This window comes from Aethalodelphis obliquidens, unplaced genomic scaffold (genome assembly GCF_003676395.1).
Source record: "Aethalodelphis obliquidens isolate GAN/ISIS:26980383/991018 unplaced genomic scaffold, ASM367639v1 scaffold31, whole genome shotgun sequence".
NCBI classification, from domain to species: Eukaryota; Metazoa; Chordata; class Mammalia; order Artiodactyla; family Delphinidae; genus Aethalodelphis; species Aethalodelphis obliquidens.
Genome location: NW_020837975.1, coordinates 14,221,184 through 14,240,030, shown reverse-complemented (window position 1 = coordinate 14,240,030; position 18,847 = coordinate 14,221,184). Strand labels below are relative to the sequence as shown.

General features: G+C 54.0%; 3 protein-coding genes and 1 long non-coding RNA gene across 9 annotated transcripts in view; 2 read left to right on the top strand and 2 right to left on the bottom strand.

Annotated features, from left to right (window-relative positions):
• PTK7 (protein tyrosine kinase 7 (inactive)) overlaps window positions 1-1,750 on the bottom strand; it is a 60,060-nt gene extending 58,310 nt beyond the window's left edge. Inside the window, exon 1 of the mRNA XM_027127289.1 lies at window positions 1,470-1,750. Coding sequence (XP_026983090.1) covers window positions 1,470-1,548 — 79 coding nt within the window. The 5' untranslated portion in view covers window positions 1,549-1,750. The remainder of the gene's footprint in view (window positions 1-1,469) is intronic.
• On the top strand, window positions 737-3,720 carry LOC113631135 (uncharacterized). 2 transcript variants are annotated; one of them, XR_003437193.1, is made up of 2 exons: window positions 737-1,004; window positions 1,435-3,720. It is a non-coding gene; the product is annotated as an uncharacterized LOC113631135 (long non-coding RNA). The 2 variants fall into 2 exon arrangements; XR_003437192.1 differs by having other exon boundaries at window positions 1,395-3,720.
• Window positions 2,962-15,067, bottom strand: KLC4 (kinesin light chain 4). 5 transcript variants are annotated; one of them, XM_027127296.1, is made up of 17 exons: window positions 14,885-15,066; window positions 14,403-14,550; window positions 12,996-13,277; window positions 11,763-11,993; window positions 10,050-10,131; window positions 9,255-9,465; window positions 8,717-8,804; window positions 7,523-7,624; window positions 7,104-7,277; window positions 6,690-6,789; window positions 6,438-6,490; window positions 6,154-6,224; window positions 5,864-5,972; window positions 5,142-5,273; window positions 4,725-4,840; window positions 4,307-4,370; window positions 2,962-3,434 (listed from the first exon to the last, which is right to left on the bottom strand). In XM_027127296.1, the coding sequence occupies exons 3-17, from the start codon at window positions 13,251-13,253 to the stop codon at window positions 3,384-3,386; spliced, it is 1,842 nt and encodes a 613-aa protein (XP_026983097.1). In that variant the 5' UTR covers window positions 13,254-13,277; window positions 14,403-14,550; window positions 14,885-15,066; the 3' UTR covers window positions 2,962-3,383. The 5 variants fall into 5 exon arrangements, with proteins under 5 accessions (XP_026983097.1, XP_026983094.1, XP_026983095.1 ...); XM_027127293.1 differs by lacking the exon at window positions 14,885-15,066 and adding an exon at window positions 13,974-14,058 and having other exon boundaries at window positions 14,403-14,859; XM_027127294.1 differs by lacking the exon at window positions 14,885-15,066 and adding an exon at window positions 13,974-14,053 and having other exon boundaries at window positions 14,403-14,859.
• Window positions 15,068-15,117: 50 nt separating this feature from the next.
• Window positions 15,118-18,676, top strand: MRPL2 (mitochondrial ribosomal protein L2). The gene is made up of 7 exons (XM_027127301.1): window positions 15,118-15,309; window positions 16,436-16,604; window positions 17,164-17,305; window positions 17,415-17,530; window positions 17,607-17,717; window positions 17,996-18,069; window positions 18,428-18,676. The coding sequence occupies exons 1-7, from the start codon at window positions 15,214-15,216 to the stop codon at window positions 18,638-18,640; spliced, it is 921 nt and encodes a 306-aa protein (XP_026983102.1). The 5' UTR covers window positions 15,118-15,213; the 3' UTR covers window positions 18,641-18,676.
• The last annotated feature ends 171 nt before the right edge of the window (window positions 18,677-18,847 follow it).

The following is an 18,847-nucleotide window of genomic DNA, read 5'->3' as shown; positions in this document are numbered from 1 at the left end:
AAGCCTGTGAGCTGGCCCATATGGCTGGGCCCCCTATGCTGGCTGTGCAAAAAACTTCCATACTTCCTCCCAGAGCAGATGTGGGTTCTGCCGTGAGCATTACCACCCCACACATCAGAAGGAACACGGGGCAGCTCCAGAAACACCTCCTCCGAATCCCAGGAACTTGTTCTTACCTCTGGGTCCTGGGTTACAATTACCTCCCCTTTTACAACTAGGGGTGTGGGAGATGTTCCATTCCATCAGCACCAAACCCCTCAACAGCTGGCAGGCCAGGGAGATGTCAGAAAAGGCAATTCTCTACCCCCACCCTCCCCATGGCCACTCTTCAAAAGAGGAGGAAAGTGATAAGCTTGGACCAGGTCTCTTGGGCAGAGTTGCCCCAGAGAGGGCTGCTGCCAGGATCATCACCAAAGATCGTGGGTTTTGGAAGGGGACACGGGGTGCGAGGGGCATACTTCCAGTCCAGAGTGTTTGGGGTGTGCGGGTAGCTTGGGGCTTTCCTCTAAAGCACTTCAACACCTCGGTGGTGACTCTCAGGTGTGACCAAGCCAGGAAATAAAGCGAGGGGAGGGTTCGGGTCCAGTCTGCCCTAGAGATAGGGGCCACACCCTCATCAAAATGCTGAGGCCCTCCAAGAAGACGGAATGAACTCTTTTTGCCTTTCTGCCCGTAGAAAGAGAGATTTTCTTTCCTTGCTGGGGAGAGAGAGGATGGAAATCCAGGAAGGAGCAGAACCAACCCCGTCCGCACCTTTGCAGGCCGGCCATGCCCGATTTTGGCAGCGGCCTTCACACATGAGTCACCGAGACAGCCTGGGACTCTCAGCTCCCAGATCCGACCCTGGGAGGGAGTGGGCTCAGGGCTGGGGCCGGGAGCTGGAGGAGATGGGACGGACCCTCACTCTTCTTTCCCTTCTTCCGCCCTCACCAGCAGGGCTGTCTGGGTCCCAGCCTGGCCCAGGAACTTGGAGGAGGGAAGCCGGGAGCGTCGGGCCGGCATAGGTAACAAAGCTCCGCGCTCCGCGCGCCGGTCGGTCCCGCATCCGGCCACAGGCCGGCCTCCCTCACCTAGGCTGAGCCTGCCGGGGGGACTCCATCTCCCCCACCCTCAGCCACCGCGCTGCACCCCCTAAGTGGGGGGGCGGCGCCGTTTCTCCCCCGCAAAGAAACGCCCCACTGGAGCCCGGGAGCCGGCAACTCCCGGCAGTTCCCGAGCAAACTCTCGGCTCGGGCAGGGAAAACTCCGGGGAGGCTGGAAACGCGTCCTCGCGGGCGCGGGGACGAGAGGGGCCCGGCCGAGTAAGCGGGGGCTTCGCCATCTCCCGGCCGCCGGGACCTCGTCCCCCGCCCAGCGAGCCCCTGCCCTACGCCCGTGTGTCTCCCCTGCTCCAGTTGTCCAAGCCCACCTCCACGGCGCCCCCTTTGGCCCTAGGGGCTCCCGCGCTCCCCCAGCTCGCCGGGACTCACCGCCCAGCAGCGGCAGCAGCAGGACACTGAGCAGAAGCAGCCGGCGAGGGCTGCTCGGGGTTCCGCGCGCGGCTCCCATCCCGGCGGGCCCGGGAAAGGGGGCGGGCGGACGCACGGCGGGCTAGCGGTCAGCGCTCCCCGGCGGGCCCAGGAGGCCGAGCGCACCGGAGCGCGGGTACCGCTGCAGCAGCCGCAACCAGAGTCAGAGCCCGAGGCGTCCCGAGCTGGAGCCGCGCGCGCCCGGTACCTCCGTCCGAGCCGTCGCGCGCCGCCGCCGCCGCCGCCGCCGCCGCCGCCGCCGCCGCCAAGCCCCGCCCCGCGACGCCCCCTCGACGCCCCCCTCCCCGCCGTTGTGGGGAGGAGCTCCTACTTGGGGGAGGGGTCTGGAGACGGATGGGGGACAGAGAGAAGGAGGCCCCGGGGGAGTGTGGGGACCTGAGAGAGATAGGGGAGCGGATGCTGTGCCTACCACCTAGTTTGCAGGGACTCAGGGGACCTAAAGTGACTTTTGTGATTCCGTGGCTCCTGGGGAAGATCGTGGTTTCTGGGCTTTCCTGAGGGCTGTGACCAACAGTTCCCCCAAATTCTCCGGGTGGGAGGTGAAAGGGTGGGTTCTGGCTCACTTCTCAGCAACCTGAAATCCGGAGGGAGATCCAGAACAGAAGGGTGTCCTTGGTGTCCCCAAGCAAGGTAAACTGGAGATACTGTGGCGCCCCAGGAGAGAAGTAGCCTGGAGAAGAGGAGGACCAGTGCATGGCTAGGGTCTGGTTTGGCTCTGGACCAATCTGAACCCAAAGGTAGAGAGAGACTGGGCTCTCTGAACACCAGGCTGAAGGCTGTTAAACTGACAGATTCATCCCAAGTCCATCTCCAGGCAGTCTGGGCTGTGTCAGGGCATGGCCAAGTCTCCAGCTGTGGGGAGGCCCAGTACAGCCCTTGTTCCAGGCGCCCCCCACCCCCAGCGCCACCACCCCCACATTCTTTCTTTGTTGTGAAAGCAGCAAGGGGTGTAGGAGGCGGGTCAGGAGGAGTCAAGCTTTGGAAGATGGGCCCCAGCTGCTGCTGGGCCTCCAGGATATGCCGAGAGGGTATGGATAGTAAGTGCCTCATCCCCCTCTGGCTCCAGAGGGCCCCCCAGGCCTGCTTAGACCTCCCTTCCCCCAAGCAGCTGGGAGGAGGAGGGGCCACCACAGAGGGCCTCACAGGCCAGGAGCAGTGGCGCCAGGACTCCAGGGTCCTGCCACATGGCCGCCACATGTCCCTGACAACGCAGTCCACAGCACCTTCTCCTTGGGTTGTGGGCCTCCCCCCATCCCCCAGACGCCTGCCTGCAGGCCCTGCTGGAGAGGATACAAACAGGGGAAGGAAGAGAGGAGAGATCCAAGAAGCAACATTCCTCCTATTGCCCCATCCATCACTGCCCCTCACCCTTCTGTGAGGGGCCCCAACACCACCCTTGCTTCCTACCCTCTTCAGTTAGGACTCAAGTGGCTGAATGGTTACCTGATTCTTTTATTTAGGTAAAGTGAAATACACGGACCTGAAGTGAGGCAGCAGAGGGAACAAGAGAGGCCAGGGCAAGGCAGGTTGGCTGGCCAGTCCCAAACCCTCTGACAGAAAAGCCAGCTGCAGGCTGCATCTCTGAGGTGCAGACCCGCTCCTTACCCACTCTGGGGCCCCTAGTAGCAGAGCTAGCTACTCTAGAGTACCACAGGGTGGGGAGAGGATGTCCTGAGGGTCCTTCCTGAGGGGGATTCCTGAGGAGGGAGCTGAGACCCTAAGGGCAGCAGCAATCTTCTGGTTAACTGCTCCCCCTTCACTGTCCCACCTTGGGGCTGGAAGAGCCAGGAGCAATAGGGAATGCTGTGAGGACTGTGTGGGGGACCCAGCAGACCTGGGGGGGTGGGATGAATGTCAGCTGCTTGAAGAGAGGTCCATACTGCTGGCACTGAGGCCTCGGGAGACCTGAAATAGACAATAGCATGCCATCAGCCCAGGGACCTCAGCCTCCCAAAGACTGTCCCCTGGAGTCTTATCCATCTCACGGCTGCAGTCTCTCTCTGGACCTAGGATGGAGCCCGTAACCTCAACCCCAAGCTCTGGGCTTTGTTTAGTCTTTGCTACGATTTCCCAGAAGGCCACAATCTGGTGGAGAAAATACCTGGAAGAACCACATGAATATTGGCATATACTTTGAATGTGTTGATACAGGTGGTCGTTTCCCATTAAAATGTCATTGCTACTTCTTTAACAGAGACTCATTTCTTTTTATATAACTTGTACAGTCTTTATACGATCTCTACAATATCATGATGTAAAAGTGCTTCGGGGTAACCTTATAGAGACTAATTCTCATCAATACATCCTTTGCATAATTTCTCACTGACGTCGCTAATGAAATAAAGCAGAGAACTCTTCTCCAAAAAAAAAAACAAAAAAAAAGTCATTGCTGTTTTCTCAAATGGAGATGAGTTAATGCTTTTTTTTTCTTTTTCCCTTCTCATCTACTGCTGAGTCCCCAAGGTGAGGAGTATGGTGGCTATAGGAGGAGACCAATTAGTATCCCCAAATCATTCCTGAATTATTCATAATTCCAAAGTACCCATTTAGAGAACATTCATTCCTGTTCCCCTCCTGATTAATTTATCTGCTACTATCTCTGGCCTGAAACTGTCCCTTGGCGGTCACCACCCCCAATAAGCTGCTTGATTCCTGTCTGCCCACCTCCAATTCCCTGGCAAAGCCTTCATCCCAGATGATTCTCGACTCTCCCCTCTCCCCACTGGGCTTATCCTTTCTTTCTCACCCACCAACACACTCACGAGCACTGCTCTCACCTGGAGGGGCGCTGCACTTGGTTGGTTCAGATAGTTCAAGGAGGCTGCCCGCTTCATGTTGCCGCTACAATGGGAAAGAAAGAATCGAGGCCTCTTCTCTTCCCATGGGTGGCCCTAACGCTTGGGACTCTTGGGCACCACCATACACACTCAGGTCATTGCCTCCCCACCATCTGACCCCCCGCCCCCGCACACATACACGCACTCTCTTGTCTTCATCAGTCACCAGCATCTTCTCAGGTACTGTTGTCCCCGCACTGGGGCACCCATTTTTCCCACACTCTCTCTCCACAGCCACCCCAGTGACCTCCTCCATGTTTCTCTCCAAGATTCTTCTCCTCCAGAGGTGAGGGGCCAAGCGGAGTTGGAGGCCAGGGCTCACCTGCCCACTCTGCCATATCTCAGTCTCAGTGTGTACCTGGAGGGCCGGGGCTCGGTCCCCTGGAGCTTCCTCACCAGGAGTTCGCTGCTTCTACGAAGCACATCTCGGATCTTGCCCAGAGAGCCGCTCCTCTGCAGGGCCCCACTGCCATCCTGCCAGAGAGGGATGGGGAACAGAAGCTAAAGGGATCCCAGGCAGACTGGCCTCTGAGTCCACTCCTGCCATTTATTCTGCACACCTCCCCCTCCCCCCAAAAGCCCAGCGACTGAAAACAAGAGCCTGGTCAACAGCTGGCTTGCAGAGAGACCCCTGAGAGGGATGGGCTAACTGAACTGGGACGGGGACAACATCCCCTCCGACACGCACATCCTACACGCATCCTACAGGCTCAGAGCCTCTCACCACCACCAGCAGGAGAGGCAGGAGAGATCAAGGGGCGACGATCAGACTTACCCCTGACCACTCCACAGCCACTGAGGCATCTTCACCTCCCTCGAATTTCACACTGCCCTCCTGGGAGGTCCTTCCACTGTCACCCTCCCCAAGCAGCTCAGCCACCTTGGTCTGGCTGATAGGGTCAGTGCCCTGGAAGGAAAAGGAAGGAGCTGGGACTTCCCACTTCTGAACTCCTCAGGATGGGGCTTCCAAACTTTTTCTCACCATCAGCCGCAACAAAGAATACATTTTTCTTTGAGACTTCCCAGTACACACATACTGGAAAGGAGACACTCACCTTTTCTATTTGCAATGCGTTCCTACATAAAGATACACATCCATCTTTAGCCGAGGCCCACAATGAACTGATTTCAGGACCCACTGAGTCAAGACCCTCAACTTGAGAAACTCCGATTCAGGGCTCCCCTCAACCACAACCCTCTCACCCACACTGCCCGTGTCCCGCCTCAGAAGATTCTTCACATTATCAAAAGGCAAGGCTTCCCATAATAGTCCCATTTAGTGAAATGAACCTTGGAGTCCTGACCACAAAGGGCAGGTAGGGGGTAAGAACACACTTAAAAAACAACCACGGTCACAAAAGAGTCTCACCTGCCTGTCCTGTCTTCCTCCTCAGCCTCTTCTCTTACCCTTCAGAGAGTCACAAGCAGCCTCAGCGGTCCTCCATCCTGTCCCCAGGGCCCTACCTTGCAGACCTCCTTCCCCTCTTGGTCTCTGACCTGTTTCCGGGAACGCAGGGCACATTCCTCCAGGGTCTCAGCTGCCTCCAGCTTTCCCTGGCGCCTGTACAGAGCTCCGAGGTTTCTCAGGGTCGTGTTTACTGTGGGGCTGTGACAGGGGAGACCAGGGAAGGAAAAGAAGATGGACTCAGAAAACAAGCAGGAGAGTGAGGGAGCAGAGCTAAGGCCGAGGGAAGGTCCAAGGGAAGAAGGGGAAGGTCCAGGAAGCCGGAAGCCAGGCTTGGATGGAGGGCATCGGAGGCCAAGCCGGCTGCTCACCCGCAGCTCACCTGCTCACTTTGCAGGCCTTGTACCAGCCTCCATACTCGGCGTAGGGCGTACTGCCCTCACGGTGCCGGCTCTGCAGGAGGACAGAGGGGGAGGTGAAGCCAGAGATGAGAGTACCGAGAAGCTTGGGTACAAGCTGGCACAGGGCCGGGGTGCAAGCTGGGCTGGGGAAGGCACCATGCACCTGGGGCTGGTGCTTGGATGGGAAATGAGGAGCTGGGCTGGGTCAGGAGTAAGTCAGAGGCCCTGGTAGCCTCGGGCTCCCCAGGCTGGGCCCCCCACTCACTTTGCTCATTTCCTCCCGCTCCTCTGCATGCATCCAGATGGGCTTGTGGTCGTCTGGGGGTGATACATGGGATGGGATGGCACGGTTAGAGAACGGAGCTGGACAGTACGGGGGAGCCAGGACCCAGAGGCCGACAGGGCTGGACTAAAGGGGTCTGGTTCCCCCTTGGGAACCACTGTGGTCAACCCCCCAACCTTTGGTCTGCATTTCCTTTCCTCCCTGCAGCTCCCTGCCCAGGCCCTCACCACTCACCATCCACAGACCCAAACTCCTGCACATGGGCACGGGTCAGGATCTCTTTGTAGAGTGTCTCAGCCTCAGCATACTTCCCTTGTTTCAGGTAACAGGAAGCCTGGGGGCAGGAAGGCAAAAACACAGGAGTAAGAGGTAGAGATAAGGTCTCGGCCAGGCCTGGGATTTCCACTTCTTGGTCTCTTTATGACTTTCCCCAGAGATCCACCTCACACCTCTTTGTCTAGCTGCAGGGTCCAGGGTGTTCCCACTCCACTCCACTCCCAAGAGGCTACGGAACTTCTGCCTTCCCATGGGAAAGAAGCAGACCCCTCAGCCCCAAAGGCAGCCCCAGAGCTGGGCACAAAGGCGATGAGGTCAGTGTACCAGACTGTGATGCTCCCCCTTCCCTCCTCCCACCGCCTTTGCCCTCACCAGGTTGTTCTTGGTCCGGGCTACGTTAGGGTTGTCCGGCCCCAGCTGCCCCTCGTAGATGGCCAGTGCCCGCCGGTAATAGCGCTCCACAGCCTCATACTTGCCCTGGTTTTGGCACAACAGGGCCAGGTTGTTCAGCTGCTTTGCCACATCTGGGTGGTTGGTGCCCAGGACCTGGAGGAGTACAAAGGACAGACAGCTGGCTGTGACTATGTGTGTGCTTGTGTGTGTGTGCGTGTGCATGTGTGTGTGTGTGCATGTGCCCATGCAGGGAGCAGGGGGAAGGGAATGATGGAACAGGGAATAAGGCAGAGATGGGGGGTGAGACGAAAAGAAGTGAGGGGCAAGGGTAGATCAGAAGAGAGATGGTGGACGAGGGGTCACCGCAACAGGGAAGAACAGGCAGAGGGCACAGGCACCTTTTCTCGAATCTCCAGGGCCCGCTGGCACAGCGGCTCCGCCTCCTTGTATTTGCCCCTCTTGCCATAGAGCACAGCCAGATTGTTGAGTGTGGCAGCCACCTAGGAAGACAGGCCTGCCCCCATCAGAAACTGGATGCAAAGGACCTTGAACAGCAGGGCCCCACACTGCACAACGCCCAGACAAGTGGACTCTGCCACCCGAACCAGAGGCGGCGGAGGGGAAAGTACTGACCCCCGTGGCTCTGAGGTTCTCCATGGGGGTGGTATCACCCTCTAAATAGACTTTTAGACATTTCTGGAGGCAGGGTATTTTTGGTTGCCATAAATATTGGGGGCCTTTGGGGAGGCAAGGATGCTACAGATGTACTGCCTGTGTGGGACAGCTCAGGCAACTTTTGAATGTCCTGCCAGGCTTTCAAACACTGAATATAAGCTTTGAAGCTTGGTGGGATATCAAGACAGGAGTTATGTTTTCTGAGATACATCATCCCTGCCTATCATGCGTCATAACACAGGGAATCCTTTTTCCACAGTCAGCTCATTTTCAAAAATATCTTATTTCTCATTGTCTCCACTTTGACAAATCTAGCATTTGTCTTGGCATGCTATCCCTACTTAAGGTTATTTCTCTCTCTCTCTTATCACAGACAAATAAATCTGGTCCATTATTACTTATTCTAACACTGGATTTTAATCTTGCATGCGCCAATTCTTCTGCTCTGTCATTTTTCTAATATGTACTTTTATGTAGAATGACTTACTGGTTTTACTTCTTCTAAATCTAAAGTTATTCAGTCATTATATATCAGACTACTATATTATGTCTTCTAGCATTGTTGTACTCAACACAACTGTTATTGTTTTGCATTTTCATCTTACTGTAATGTATTATACATATTATTTTATTATAAACTACCTTCCTTGTTTCTTTTTTATATTAATAGGGTATCATTCAACTTTTGAGGAAATTATACGGGTAGGTTGGTTACATTATCTACGAGTTAAGTTTTAGGAAAATATTCATTATAAGGAGTCATTGGGTCTCAGAGTTGAGACCACTGGGATCAGCAGACAGTGCCTAGGAGAAATGAGTCTTCATGCCTCCCTCCTGAGAAGCCCCAGGGAGTGGGCTGAGGGAAGCAGATGAACAAGCTGAGAGAGCACAGGGGAAGGAGGGCAAGGAATACTGACAGCAGGGTGGTCCCGGCCCAAGGTGCTCTCCCGGATGCTGAGGGCATCATTCAGCAGGAGGGCAGCTTCCTTATACTTATTCTGGTCCCTGTAAGAGGACAAAAGTGGCAAGGGGTTAGCCCGAACTGTGGCCCTAAGCCATCTCCTTACTTCCTTCCCTTTGGGACAATTGAGGTACATTTAGGGATTGGGGCCCCCCCATGAGGAGACAGGAAGCCTGGTGGGAGCAGTGAGAGGGGTTCACTGACGCACACTGAGAGTTGCCATGCCCAGAGAAGGCCATAAGGCATAAGATGCAAGAGACAGAAACAGAGAAGGAGACCCTCCCCAGAGGAGAGATGAGAGAAGCAAAAAACCTGAGGGATGAGTATTCTCTGAGGTCAAGGGCTCAGGTATGAAAGAATAAGAGTCTGGTATAGAAGAAAGCCCCCAGGTGGGAGGGAGAAGAGGTTCCCTGTGGAGAGGAGGAATGAGAGCCAAAGGCGGATCAAGGCGGGAACGTGGAGGCAGGTTCGTGCGAGGAGGACCCCATACTCACCGATACACCAGAGCCAGGATGTTGAGCATAGTGGCCACGTCGGGGTGGCCGCGGCCGGACGTGCGCTCCAGGTCCTCCAGTGCCTGCTTGCAGAGTGGCACAGCTACCTCATAGCGACCCTGGGCTGCATACTGGATCACCAAGTTGTGCAGTGTCCGCAACCTTGCCGGGATCTCATAGCCACTGTGCTGGGCACCCGGGCCACGGGCCACTACACCGTCGCAGAAAAAGACAGGAGACTTCCTCAGATGACGCTGCCTCTCCCTTTGCTGTCTGCCCTCCCCACCCCACTCCAAGACTTGTTCCGTGCCTGTGCCTACCCCCCACCAGGCTCCCTGCATAGACCTGCCTCAGCTGCTACTCTTTTGACCATTCCCTTGCCCCGTGCCCATCACAATCCCATTTGTTCACCCATTCATTCAACAAACTACTCAATAAGCATGAGGCATGGGCTGCCAGGGATACAAAGTTAAGAAAGACCTGGTCGTTTCCCTTGAGGAGCTCATACTCTTCCCCTCCAGGGTCACTCTTCCACTTGACTGTGAGCTCCTTACTGGCAAGACCTGTGTCATGCTCATCTTCGTCTCCCTGGTGCCCAGCACAGTGCCTGACACAGCCTACGTGCTTAATACATGTTGATGAATAAGGGGGAAGCTGAGGAAATCAAAGTACTGGTCCCTGGCCCATCTCCAGAGGAAGTGGAAAGCCTATTCCTGGATGGTGAGCATCCTGTGTTCAGGGTAGGCCACAGCTGCGACCAGCCTCCTGACGCCCCTCCTTCACCCTCCAACTCACAGCCATTGCTGGGGTCCTCTTCCTCCTCATTGGGGAAGAGGTCATCCAGGGAATCCTTGGAGGCATCACCTTCCTTCTCCTCCTGGAAGGGAAGAAGCAGCATGTCTGGGCCAAGATAGCCTCAGCAGCCTCTTCACACCCCCTCTAAACCATGAAATCATTGACAGGTGGGGCCTAGTCCCTTGTTCATGTCCCTGCCCCTGGGAAGGCCAGCATCTGTCCCGCCAAGCTTAGGCCTCTCTTGTTCATAAAAAATGAGAGATGGGGACTTCCCTGGCAGTCCAGTGTTTAAGACGCCGTGCTTCCACTGCAGGGGGCACGGGTACGATCCCTGGTCCAGGAACTAAGATGCCGCATGCCGCACGGCACAGCCCAAAAAACAAAAAATAACAACGAAACAAAAACAAGAGATGCTTCGGCCAAAATGTCATGACTTTCCCTTCCTTCACATCCAGAGAGCTTCCTTCCTTCCTAAGCACCCTCACCCTCCACCTCTCTCCCCCTCAACTCTTGTAATTATAGTCCCGTGTTGATCCCTGTGTGTTTACACTGATTACATGTCTGTCCTGTCTCTCCTGAGGGCAGGAGTGTGTCCTATCTTATTGACACGTACCCAAAGTGTCTAGCTCAGCCTGACACCCTTATCTGCCACCACTAACTCTGTATGTAGTGCCCAATCCTCACTGAATAACCTTTCACACCAGGCAAAAATGCTTCACCCCACCAGGCACTGCAGCCTTGTACAAACACTTGCAACTCTCCTGCCCAGATTCACCAGTGTGTCCCATACAAATCATCCCACTTTCCCTGGGTCAGACCACCTTTCCAGCCCTGGCGCCTTATCTATGAATCTATCTCACACACACACACAGACACACAGACACACACATACACAGACACACACACACAGGTCTAGAAAACTCCTCCCTCTCCCTCATAGACGACCAACATCCATCCCAATTCCTAAACCAAATAAATAAATAAATAAAATAAAATTTAAAAAATCCAACCTAAATCTTGCCCATCCCTGTTCCCCGCCTCTTCTGTGAATCTTTCAGACCATTCCAGCCCCCAGGAACCTACCTCCTTGGGACCCTCTCACACTGACTGAACCACTCCTCCAGCACTGGGCACTTCCTGTTTGTGTTGTCACATACGTGTTCTCACACGTAAGCCTTGTTCCTACAGCTACACTATAAGCTCAAGAAGGCAGAAACTCTCTTTTGTAGTTCCTTACATCTACCTGCCACACATCTTCTTGCATTGCCTAAGGCACAGAGATATACAAATGCCTGTTGAGTGAGGGTTAAATTCCACACATTTTGAGAGCAAATTTTAGGACTTGCTCAACTGGGCTGTGCTTTCCCTAATGGCAGAGCTCAGGATTCTGAACTGGAATTGTCCAAATGCCTATCTGTCCCCCTCAAAAAAACCTATTACTGTCAGAGCAGGAACCCTGCCTTGTTTACTTTGCATCCCCAACAGAGTGCACTGCGCCTGACATATAGTAGTCATTTGATCAAATGTTGACTGAATGAGTGACTCTTGTTTCTCCCTTGCTGTCATCTGGAGTTGGTGTCAGGACCTGAATTCTGCCAGGTGGGGGCAGGCTGGGCAGGGCTGTTGGCCCTTATGGATGATGGAGCAATTGCCCACGTTTGTGGTGACTCCCAGCTGTCCGCCCCCCAGCCAGCCTCGCCTGCACGTGCTCACCGCGGTGTGCCCATCCTCGTCATACTGACGCAGCTGTCCCAGGAACTCTAGGTGCTTCTTTTCCTCCTCCAGCTGAGCCACGGCCTGTTCGCTGCGCTGCAGCCGCTGCTGGGTGCCCGCCAGCTCGTCCCGGAGCCACTGGTTCTCCTGGCACAGCCGCCGGACCTGAGCCCGCAGCTTCTGTTTCTCCGACTCCACTGTGCTCAGGTGGTTGGCCAAAGCCAGCATCACCTAGGTGGGCAATCCTGTGAGCGCCGGGCTCTGGATAGGAGTGTTGAGGGATAGGCGGGAGAGAAGCCGGCAAGACTGGCAGGGGCCAGGAGGAAGGGGTGGGTAGTGATGACTCTACCTTCAAAACATACCCTGAATCCAATTTCTCACCACCTCCAGAGCTACCGCCCTGGGCCAAGCCACCATCAAGTCCCACCTGGATTATGAGAATTGCCTCCTCACTGGCCTCCCTGTTTCTGCCCTTGTTCCCCTAGAGTCTGGTCTCAACCCTGCAGCCAAATGATCCTTTTAAAATGTTAAACCACATCACTTCTCCACTCAAAACATTCCAATAGCTTCCGTCTCACTCAAAGTGGAAGCCAAGTCCTTACAATGGCCTACAGTTCTACAGGATCTGTCCCCTGCCTCCACCACCTCTCCAACTTCATTTTCTATTTTGCTTGCCCTCGTTCACTGTCCTGCAGCCACCTTGGCCTCTCAGTGAACTCATCGGGAAGGCTCCAGGTCAGGGCCTTTGCACTTGCTGTCCACTCTGTTTAGGATGCTCTTCCCCCATTTACTGTATGACTCATTCTCTCATCTTCAAATCTTTGCTCAAATGGTGCCTTTTCAATGAGACTTTTATTGACCACCCTATCTCAAACTGTATCCTCTCCCCATACGCCCCAGTCCCCTTCCTTGCTTTATTTTTATCCTTTTACTCTTAACAGTTATCATTGTGGCATACTGAATCACTTATTTATTCATGTATTGTCTGCCTCCCCCAGCTACAATGTAAGCTCCAAGATGGCAAAGGTTTATGGCTGTTCTTGTTCAGTGATGTGTCTCTAGTGTCCAGGAGAGTAGTGCCTAGCACATGGTAGAAGCTTAATACATATTTACTGGGTGAATGAACGCAAGCAATTACTAGGACAAGGGGATCCCGAGTGACCTCAAAGCCCTAATCAGACAACTGCTCCTCCATCTACCCTGGGCCACGTGGCACCACCTCCACCCCCTCACCTGGGCCTCACTCAGCCCCAGCTCGATGTTTTCCATGGAACGGCGCAGCTGCCGGGCCTTCTCATGCACCAGCCCTTCTTCATGGCCACCCTGCTGCAGACACTCGATGGTTTGGGAGAGGCTTTGCAGCACAGCCTGGTGTTCACTGTGGAGGGCCTCCAGCCCTTGGCTCACCAGACGAGTGCTCCCCAGGATCTCCTCCTGGCTGAGCCGGTGCCCTGCAGGCTCATCCCGCTGTCCCAATACCAGGCCCGACATCCTGGCTGGGGGACCTTGCCTGGGCTACAGAGAAACAACAGAGCTCAGGCGGGGTAAAGATTGGAAAGAGTGGCTGAGCGCCTTGGGTGGGAGGGATCCAAATGAAGGGATGAGAACCAGTAGGGGGGGACCCTGTGGTTTAATTGGAGAGGGAGAGTGACCAGTGGGGAGGCAGCCTGTGATGACACTAGACACAAACTAAGGTCGTGGGAAAGAGAGAGGGAGACAAATTGACTTGAACGAAAAACTGTAGAAAGAACAAAGGTGCTGAGAAGTAGCAGAGGGATTTAGAACTAAGGAACACAATAGAAGAGGAGCTGGAGAGAGAGCTTGGGTTAGGAAAAGGAATCAAGAGAGGAGAGACAGCACTATAGGGAACACAGAGCGTGTCTGAGAGAGCTGCAAAGGGAATGGAGTTAAAGCAGACCAGAGGTATGCAGAAAATAGTGCAGAGTTTTCAAAAAAGGGGAAGGAATAGTTTTCAAAGTTAAACCAAGAAAGAGAGGGAGAAGAAAAGGAGAGGAGCCTTCATCACAAGACCCAGATGAGAGGGGCCTAGAGGCTCAAAGTCTTCAGGTTGCATCACCCACGGGGCTAAGCCCAGCATCTCCAAACCTGGTCAGCTCTGCCTCTTTCCCCACTAGCCTGAAACCCCAGGTCTCAGGCAGTCTTCCTACTTCCTCAAAAGGGCCTTGTTTCTCATCTTTGAAGTTTTCTTACCTGTATATAGCCCTTGGTTGTGGTGTTCAGGCAGGAGCTCAGAGGAAACTCTGTTCAAACAGCCAGGAACTCAGAAGGATCTGCCCTGCCCAAAGTCCAGAAGCCCAGAGTTCCCACCCCTTCTCTCACCACTTCACAGCCACCCAGAGGACCTGGCATGGAGCCCCACCCAGGACAAACGCCCTCCCTCCCCTGCCTACAGGTCTTCAAAGACTACCAATGTCCCTCCTCCTTCCCCAAGCCAACCTCCCACCCCAAGCCTGGGGAGCTATTTTCTCCCAAGAAGGGAGTGAGATTTGATCTGAGACCTGCGGCAAGGGGCGTGTCTGGGAAAGGGTGAGGAGGAAGACCTGGTCACTCCTAGCCCAGTCATTTCTATGGTTTTGTGTCTATCATGATCACATACTAACAGGCTCTGAGAGGAGTCACCTTAGGGTACCTCCCAGGCGCCCGATGATGCAGGGAAGAACGGCAAGTCTGCTGAGCGGCTGCGGGATCACAGGGAAACGCGGCGCTGGGAGCTGGTCTCCCGGGCCTGGGAATGCGGTGGAGAAGTGTCCCAGGCTGTCGACCTGCCCTGAGGCCCAGGGTGGGGATAGAGTGAGATGGGCAGAGGTGACGGGAGGTGGTGCGGATGGACGGCCGAGGTCCGCGTCACGGACGAGGACACGGGACTGTCAATCCCGAGGTCACTGAGTCAGTCTGTAGCGCAGGGGGCGGGGCAGGCCGTCTGTCCCTCTGTCTAGACGCCGAGGGGCGGGAAGAAGGGGGGGGGGGGGGCGGAGTTTTTAAGGCTGACTGGAGTTGTGTAAGTTCGGTCGGAGGGGCTTATTTGTTCATTTGTCTGGGAGTGCAGGAAAGAGGTAGCGGGACTTCAACTCTCAGCCCCAGAGGTACCCTCAAAGACTCACCCGCAGTCCGTCGGTCTGGCTGCCGCTCTTGCCGGTACTGCGCCTTTAAATCCATCATGGCTGCCGCTCGAGGCAATTGTTTTGACGGCTCCAAGGGGCGGGGCCTGTTCCACAGTCACGCGACCTAAGAGCCACCCGGGGATTGGCTCTACCGCGAGCAGGGAGCGTAAGAGGTGTGTGTCCAGCTTTGTCTCGGGTTCTCTGACTGCCTCTTTTTACGTCATTAAGGAGCGACAGAACGGGGACCTGTTAGAGTCATCCAGTAGCACCAGACGGCCTGGCTACAGGTAATGGTGGCGTGCTGAGCCCAGCCGAGCCTGGCCCAACTCATGGCCCTGCGGGCACTGACCCGCGCTCTTGGCTCTCTGAGCCTGACGCCCCGGATTGCCGCCGTCCCCGGCCCAAGCCTGCTCCTGGCCACCCAGGTAATCCACCTTACCCGGGAATGTGGCTGTTTCCGTTCGGGCAGCCGGAGAGGGGGCTCCAGGAGAAGCGAGGTGGGGGATGCGAGTCTGGGTAGGAGTCACGCCGGCCTGTGACCTTGGATAAGTCACTCTCAACCTCAGCTTTCTCCTCTGTAAGTGTTGCTATCTCACAGGGTCCCTGGATTCCTCAGACAAGATACTGGAGGTGAAAGTGCTTTACAGACAAATGTACAGGTTTCAATAATAATTAACATTTATTGTCTCTTATAAGCCAAGCATAAGTAATAGACGTTTTAAATAAATGAATTCCTTTCAATCACTTTACAAATTAGTTATTATATTCCCATTTTACATATGAGAAAACATAAGTAGTCGAAGGTCATACACCAACCATTGGAGCTAGGTAATCTGGCTTCAAAGCCTAGGCTCCTTAACCATTATTATAACCATTAAGGATGAGTTACTACTGAGATTAGAGAATTCAGGGCAAGATACCAAGAATAGGAGCCTAACATGAAGATATCTCAAGGTTCCTAGCGGGCGACTGGTGAGTTACAGAAAAGAGAAGTTAAGTCTTACCTCCCCGGACCTTTCAGACTTATGGTAGAGTTTGGCAGATGCATACTTAAAATTCAAAACCAAACCAGCCTGGGAATTCAGCAGGGAACAAGACATAAATGATCTCTCCCCTCCATTCATATCTGAAAAACTCTCAGAAACATGCAGCAAAATGGGCAGAAGGTATTGATGCCAATGGTGGTACATGGGTGTATGGAAGTTACCAGCCCTGGAGAAGGGAGTTGTTTAGGGAAGGAAAAGTTTCTTAGAGAAGAAGAGTTTTGAGCCAAATTTGGAAGAAGATGCACCAAGGGGAGAACATTCCATTGAAGAAATACTTGAGAGGTGAGAGGATCAGATGAGGAGAGGTAATCAACACACATACACCTAGATGAACATTCCGAACTGGTATTTGTGCAAGCTGTGATGGGTGGAGTTTTTGGATAGCTGGTCTGGGACTTCCAGGAGGAAGGAGGCTACAAGCTAAACTTTGTGCCCTCTCCCTTGGTTCTCTGAAGCTTTTCCTTCAATTAGCTTTCAAGTGAAAGAGATTTCTGTTTATCTCTAGGTGACAAACAATGTCCTCCTTCCGCTGCCCTCTCCCTCGATGTTGCTTCCCTGCCGCCCAGTCCTTACCTCTGTGGCCCTTAGTGCTAAGTTTGTGTCCTGGAAGAGTCGTACCAAGTATACCGTTATGCCAGTGAAGATGAGGAAGTCTGGGGGCCGAAACCACACAGGTGGGAGCAAGGACACGAAGATTTCAGCAGTAAAGGGCAAAAACATGGCAGGATCCTAGGCCTGTATTTTGATACAGGCAGAGGAATGTAATTAAAAAGCATTTATTGGACTCCTTCTGCATGTAGTATGTGTGTAAGAGTGAGAGAGTAGAATACAAAGCAATAAACAAGTGGTCTGTGCTTCTAAAGATAATGTAGGTAGTTGAAGAAAACTGGACATACTCAGGAAGTTATATGACATTTGTCTTCACACCCTTCAAAAATTGACAATAGTTGAAATTGAACACGAGTTACATGGCTCTCAGTAAACTTACTGAATTCAGTAATTTGTAGAGATTTTATCTGGATGTTTTATACAATTTCAATATCATAATTATGTTTTTACCAAGCTCCATGTAGGTGTTCACCCTGACCCCATTGTGCTGTGCAAATTTTTATCATTTTCTGCTTGTGTCATAATGTTGGGGAGCGCTGCTCTCTGCCTAGGATGGGTCTGTTCCCAATGCTGGGAACTGACTCGTCTGACTGGGGTCATGTCCCTGCACTGTCCTGACCACAGGCCGAATCCAAGTGCACGGTATTGGTGGGGGCCACAAGCAACGTTATCGAATGATTGACTTTCTGCGGTTCCGGCCTGAGCAGCAATCCAAGCCAGGACCCTTTGAGGAGAAGGTCATCACTGTCCGCTATGATCCCTGTAGGCAAGTTTGGGATGTGAGGTGGTGGTATGGCTGAATGACTGCTCTGTGGCTTTTCAGGAGATGTGAGGCTGCCTAGATGGTCTGCTTACCTGTGCCTCACTCTGAACAGGTCATCAGACATAGCTCTGGTTGCTGGGGGCAACCGGAAACGCTGGATCATTGCCACAGAAAACATGCAAGCTGGAGATACAATCCTGAACTCTGACCACATAGGCCGAATGGCAGGTGAGAGATGGCTGCCAGATGTGTGTGGCCTGGGAGGCTGCAAGGGTTCTGGTGCTGATGAAATTCTGTCTTTTAGTTGCTGCTCGGGAAGGGGATGCACACCCTCTTGGGGCCTTGCCAGTGGGGACCCTCATCAACAATGTGGAGAGTGAGCCAGGCCGGGGGGCCCAGTATATCCGAGCCGCAGGTATGAAGAAAGGAGCTGCTTGGGATCTTACAGTTTGGAAGGCCAAGGGGTACCTGCGGTTGCAACTCTCTGAACCCATGGGCCCACATCTGGTCCAATGGCAGAGAAAAAGAAGGAAAAACAAGGCTGAAGAGGTGCTTGTGTTTTGACCTAAAACCTTACATGCATCCTGCTTCAGTGTTTCTCCTCCTCAGAGTGTGTGGGGTGTGGCCCCTTGGAAATCTGCCCCCCACCTCCTGCTCTGTGGAGGGTTGCAAAGCTGTTTCTCCCTTTCCCAGGGACCTGTGGTGTGCTGCTACGGAAGGTGAATGGGACAGCCATCATCCAGCTGCCCTCTAAGAGGCAGATGCAGGTGTGTGTGGGGTGCAGGTGGGAGGGATCAGCGAGGGAGGAATTTTTGGAATGTACCTAACCTGTCCAGGATAGCTCCCAGGTGTTTTATGTTGAGAACTGCCTCGAGCTGGGTCTGTCCTTTTCTGCCATGTGACTAGGCGTGCCTTGTCAGGCTGGCACCATGATGGAGTAGGGAACAGTGCCTTCTGTTTTCAACTACTGTAGGACTTGCACTCAGGTTCAATTATGTTGTGCTTTCCCCCTCTCCTCTCCTTTCTCTCCTTAAGTGTAAGAAGTCTCCCAAGAGTCCATGCCCTCAACAATGTCAGGCTCTTTCCCCCCACGGTGCATTCCCCTCCATCTGCTTTCTCTGTCAGGTGCTGGAAACGTGCATAGCAACAGTGGGCCGAGTATCCAACGTTGATCATAACAAACGGGTCATCGGCAAAGCTGGGCGGAACCGCTGGCTGGGAAAGAGGCCCAACAGTGGGCGATGGCACCGCAAGGGGGGCTGGGCTGGCCGAAAGATCCGGCCACTGCCCCCCATGAAGAGTTACGTGAAGCTGCCCTCAGCTGCTGCCCAAAGCTGATATCCCTGGACTCTAATAAAATGGCCCCCATTTTTATCTGTTTCTGGTTTTTGTGGGAGGGAGGAGGTACATACTGGATGGGGGGGGGCCGCGGGGACAGAAGCAAACAACCGTTGGCGGAAGGAGAAAGGAAAGCAAAGTATGGGGCAAAAACGGGCCGTTCCCCTCTCATTTCCAGTGCCCCCGCCCCACCTTGCTCCGTGCCTT

Bases quoted from the DNA above. Each gene is read 5' to 3' on its own strand.
- MRPL2 (XM_027127301.1), top strand. From the start codon at position 15,214: ATGGCCCTGCGGGCACTGACCCGCGCTCTTGGCTCTCTGAGCCTGACG. The intron at 17,306-17,414 runs GCAAGTTTGGGA...CACTCTGAACAG, and splicing joins GTCCGCTATGATCCCTGTAG to GTCATCAGACATAGCTCTGG. The intron at 17,718-17,995 runs GTATGAAGAAAG...TCCCTTTCCCAG, and splicing joins CCAGTATATCCGAGCCGCAG to GGACCTGTGGTGTGCTGCTA.
- KLC4 (XM_027127295.1), bottom strand. From the start codon at position 13,253: ATGTCGGGCCTGGTATTGGGACAGCGGGATGAGCCTGCAGGGCACCGG. The intron at 6,790-7,103 runs GTGAGGGCAAAG...TCCTGCCCCCAG, and splicing joins CCCGGACCAAGAACAACCTG to GCTTCCTGTTACCTGAAACA. The intron at 5,274-5,863 runs GTCAGAGACCAA...TTTTCCTTCCAG, and splicing joins CCCTGCGTTCCCGGAAACAG to GGCACTGACCCTATCAGCCA.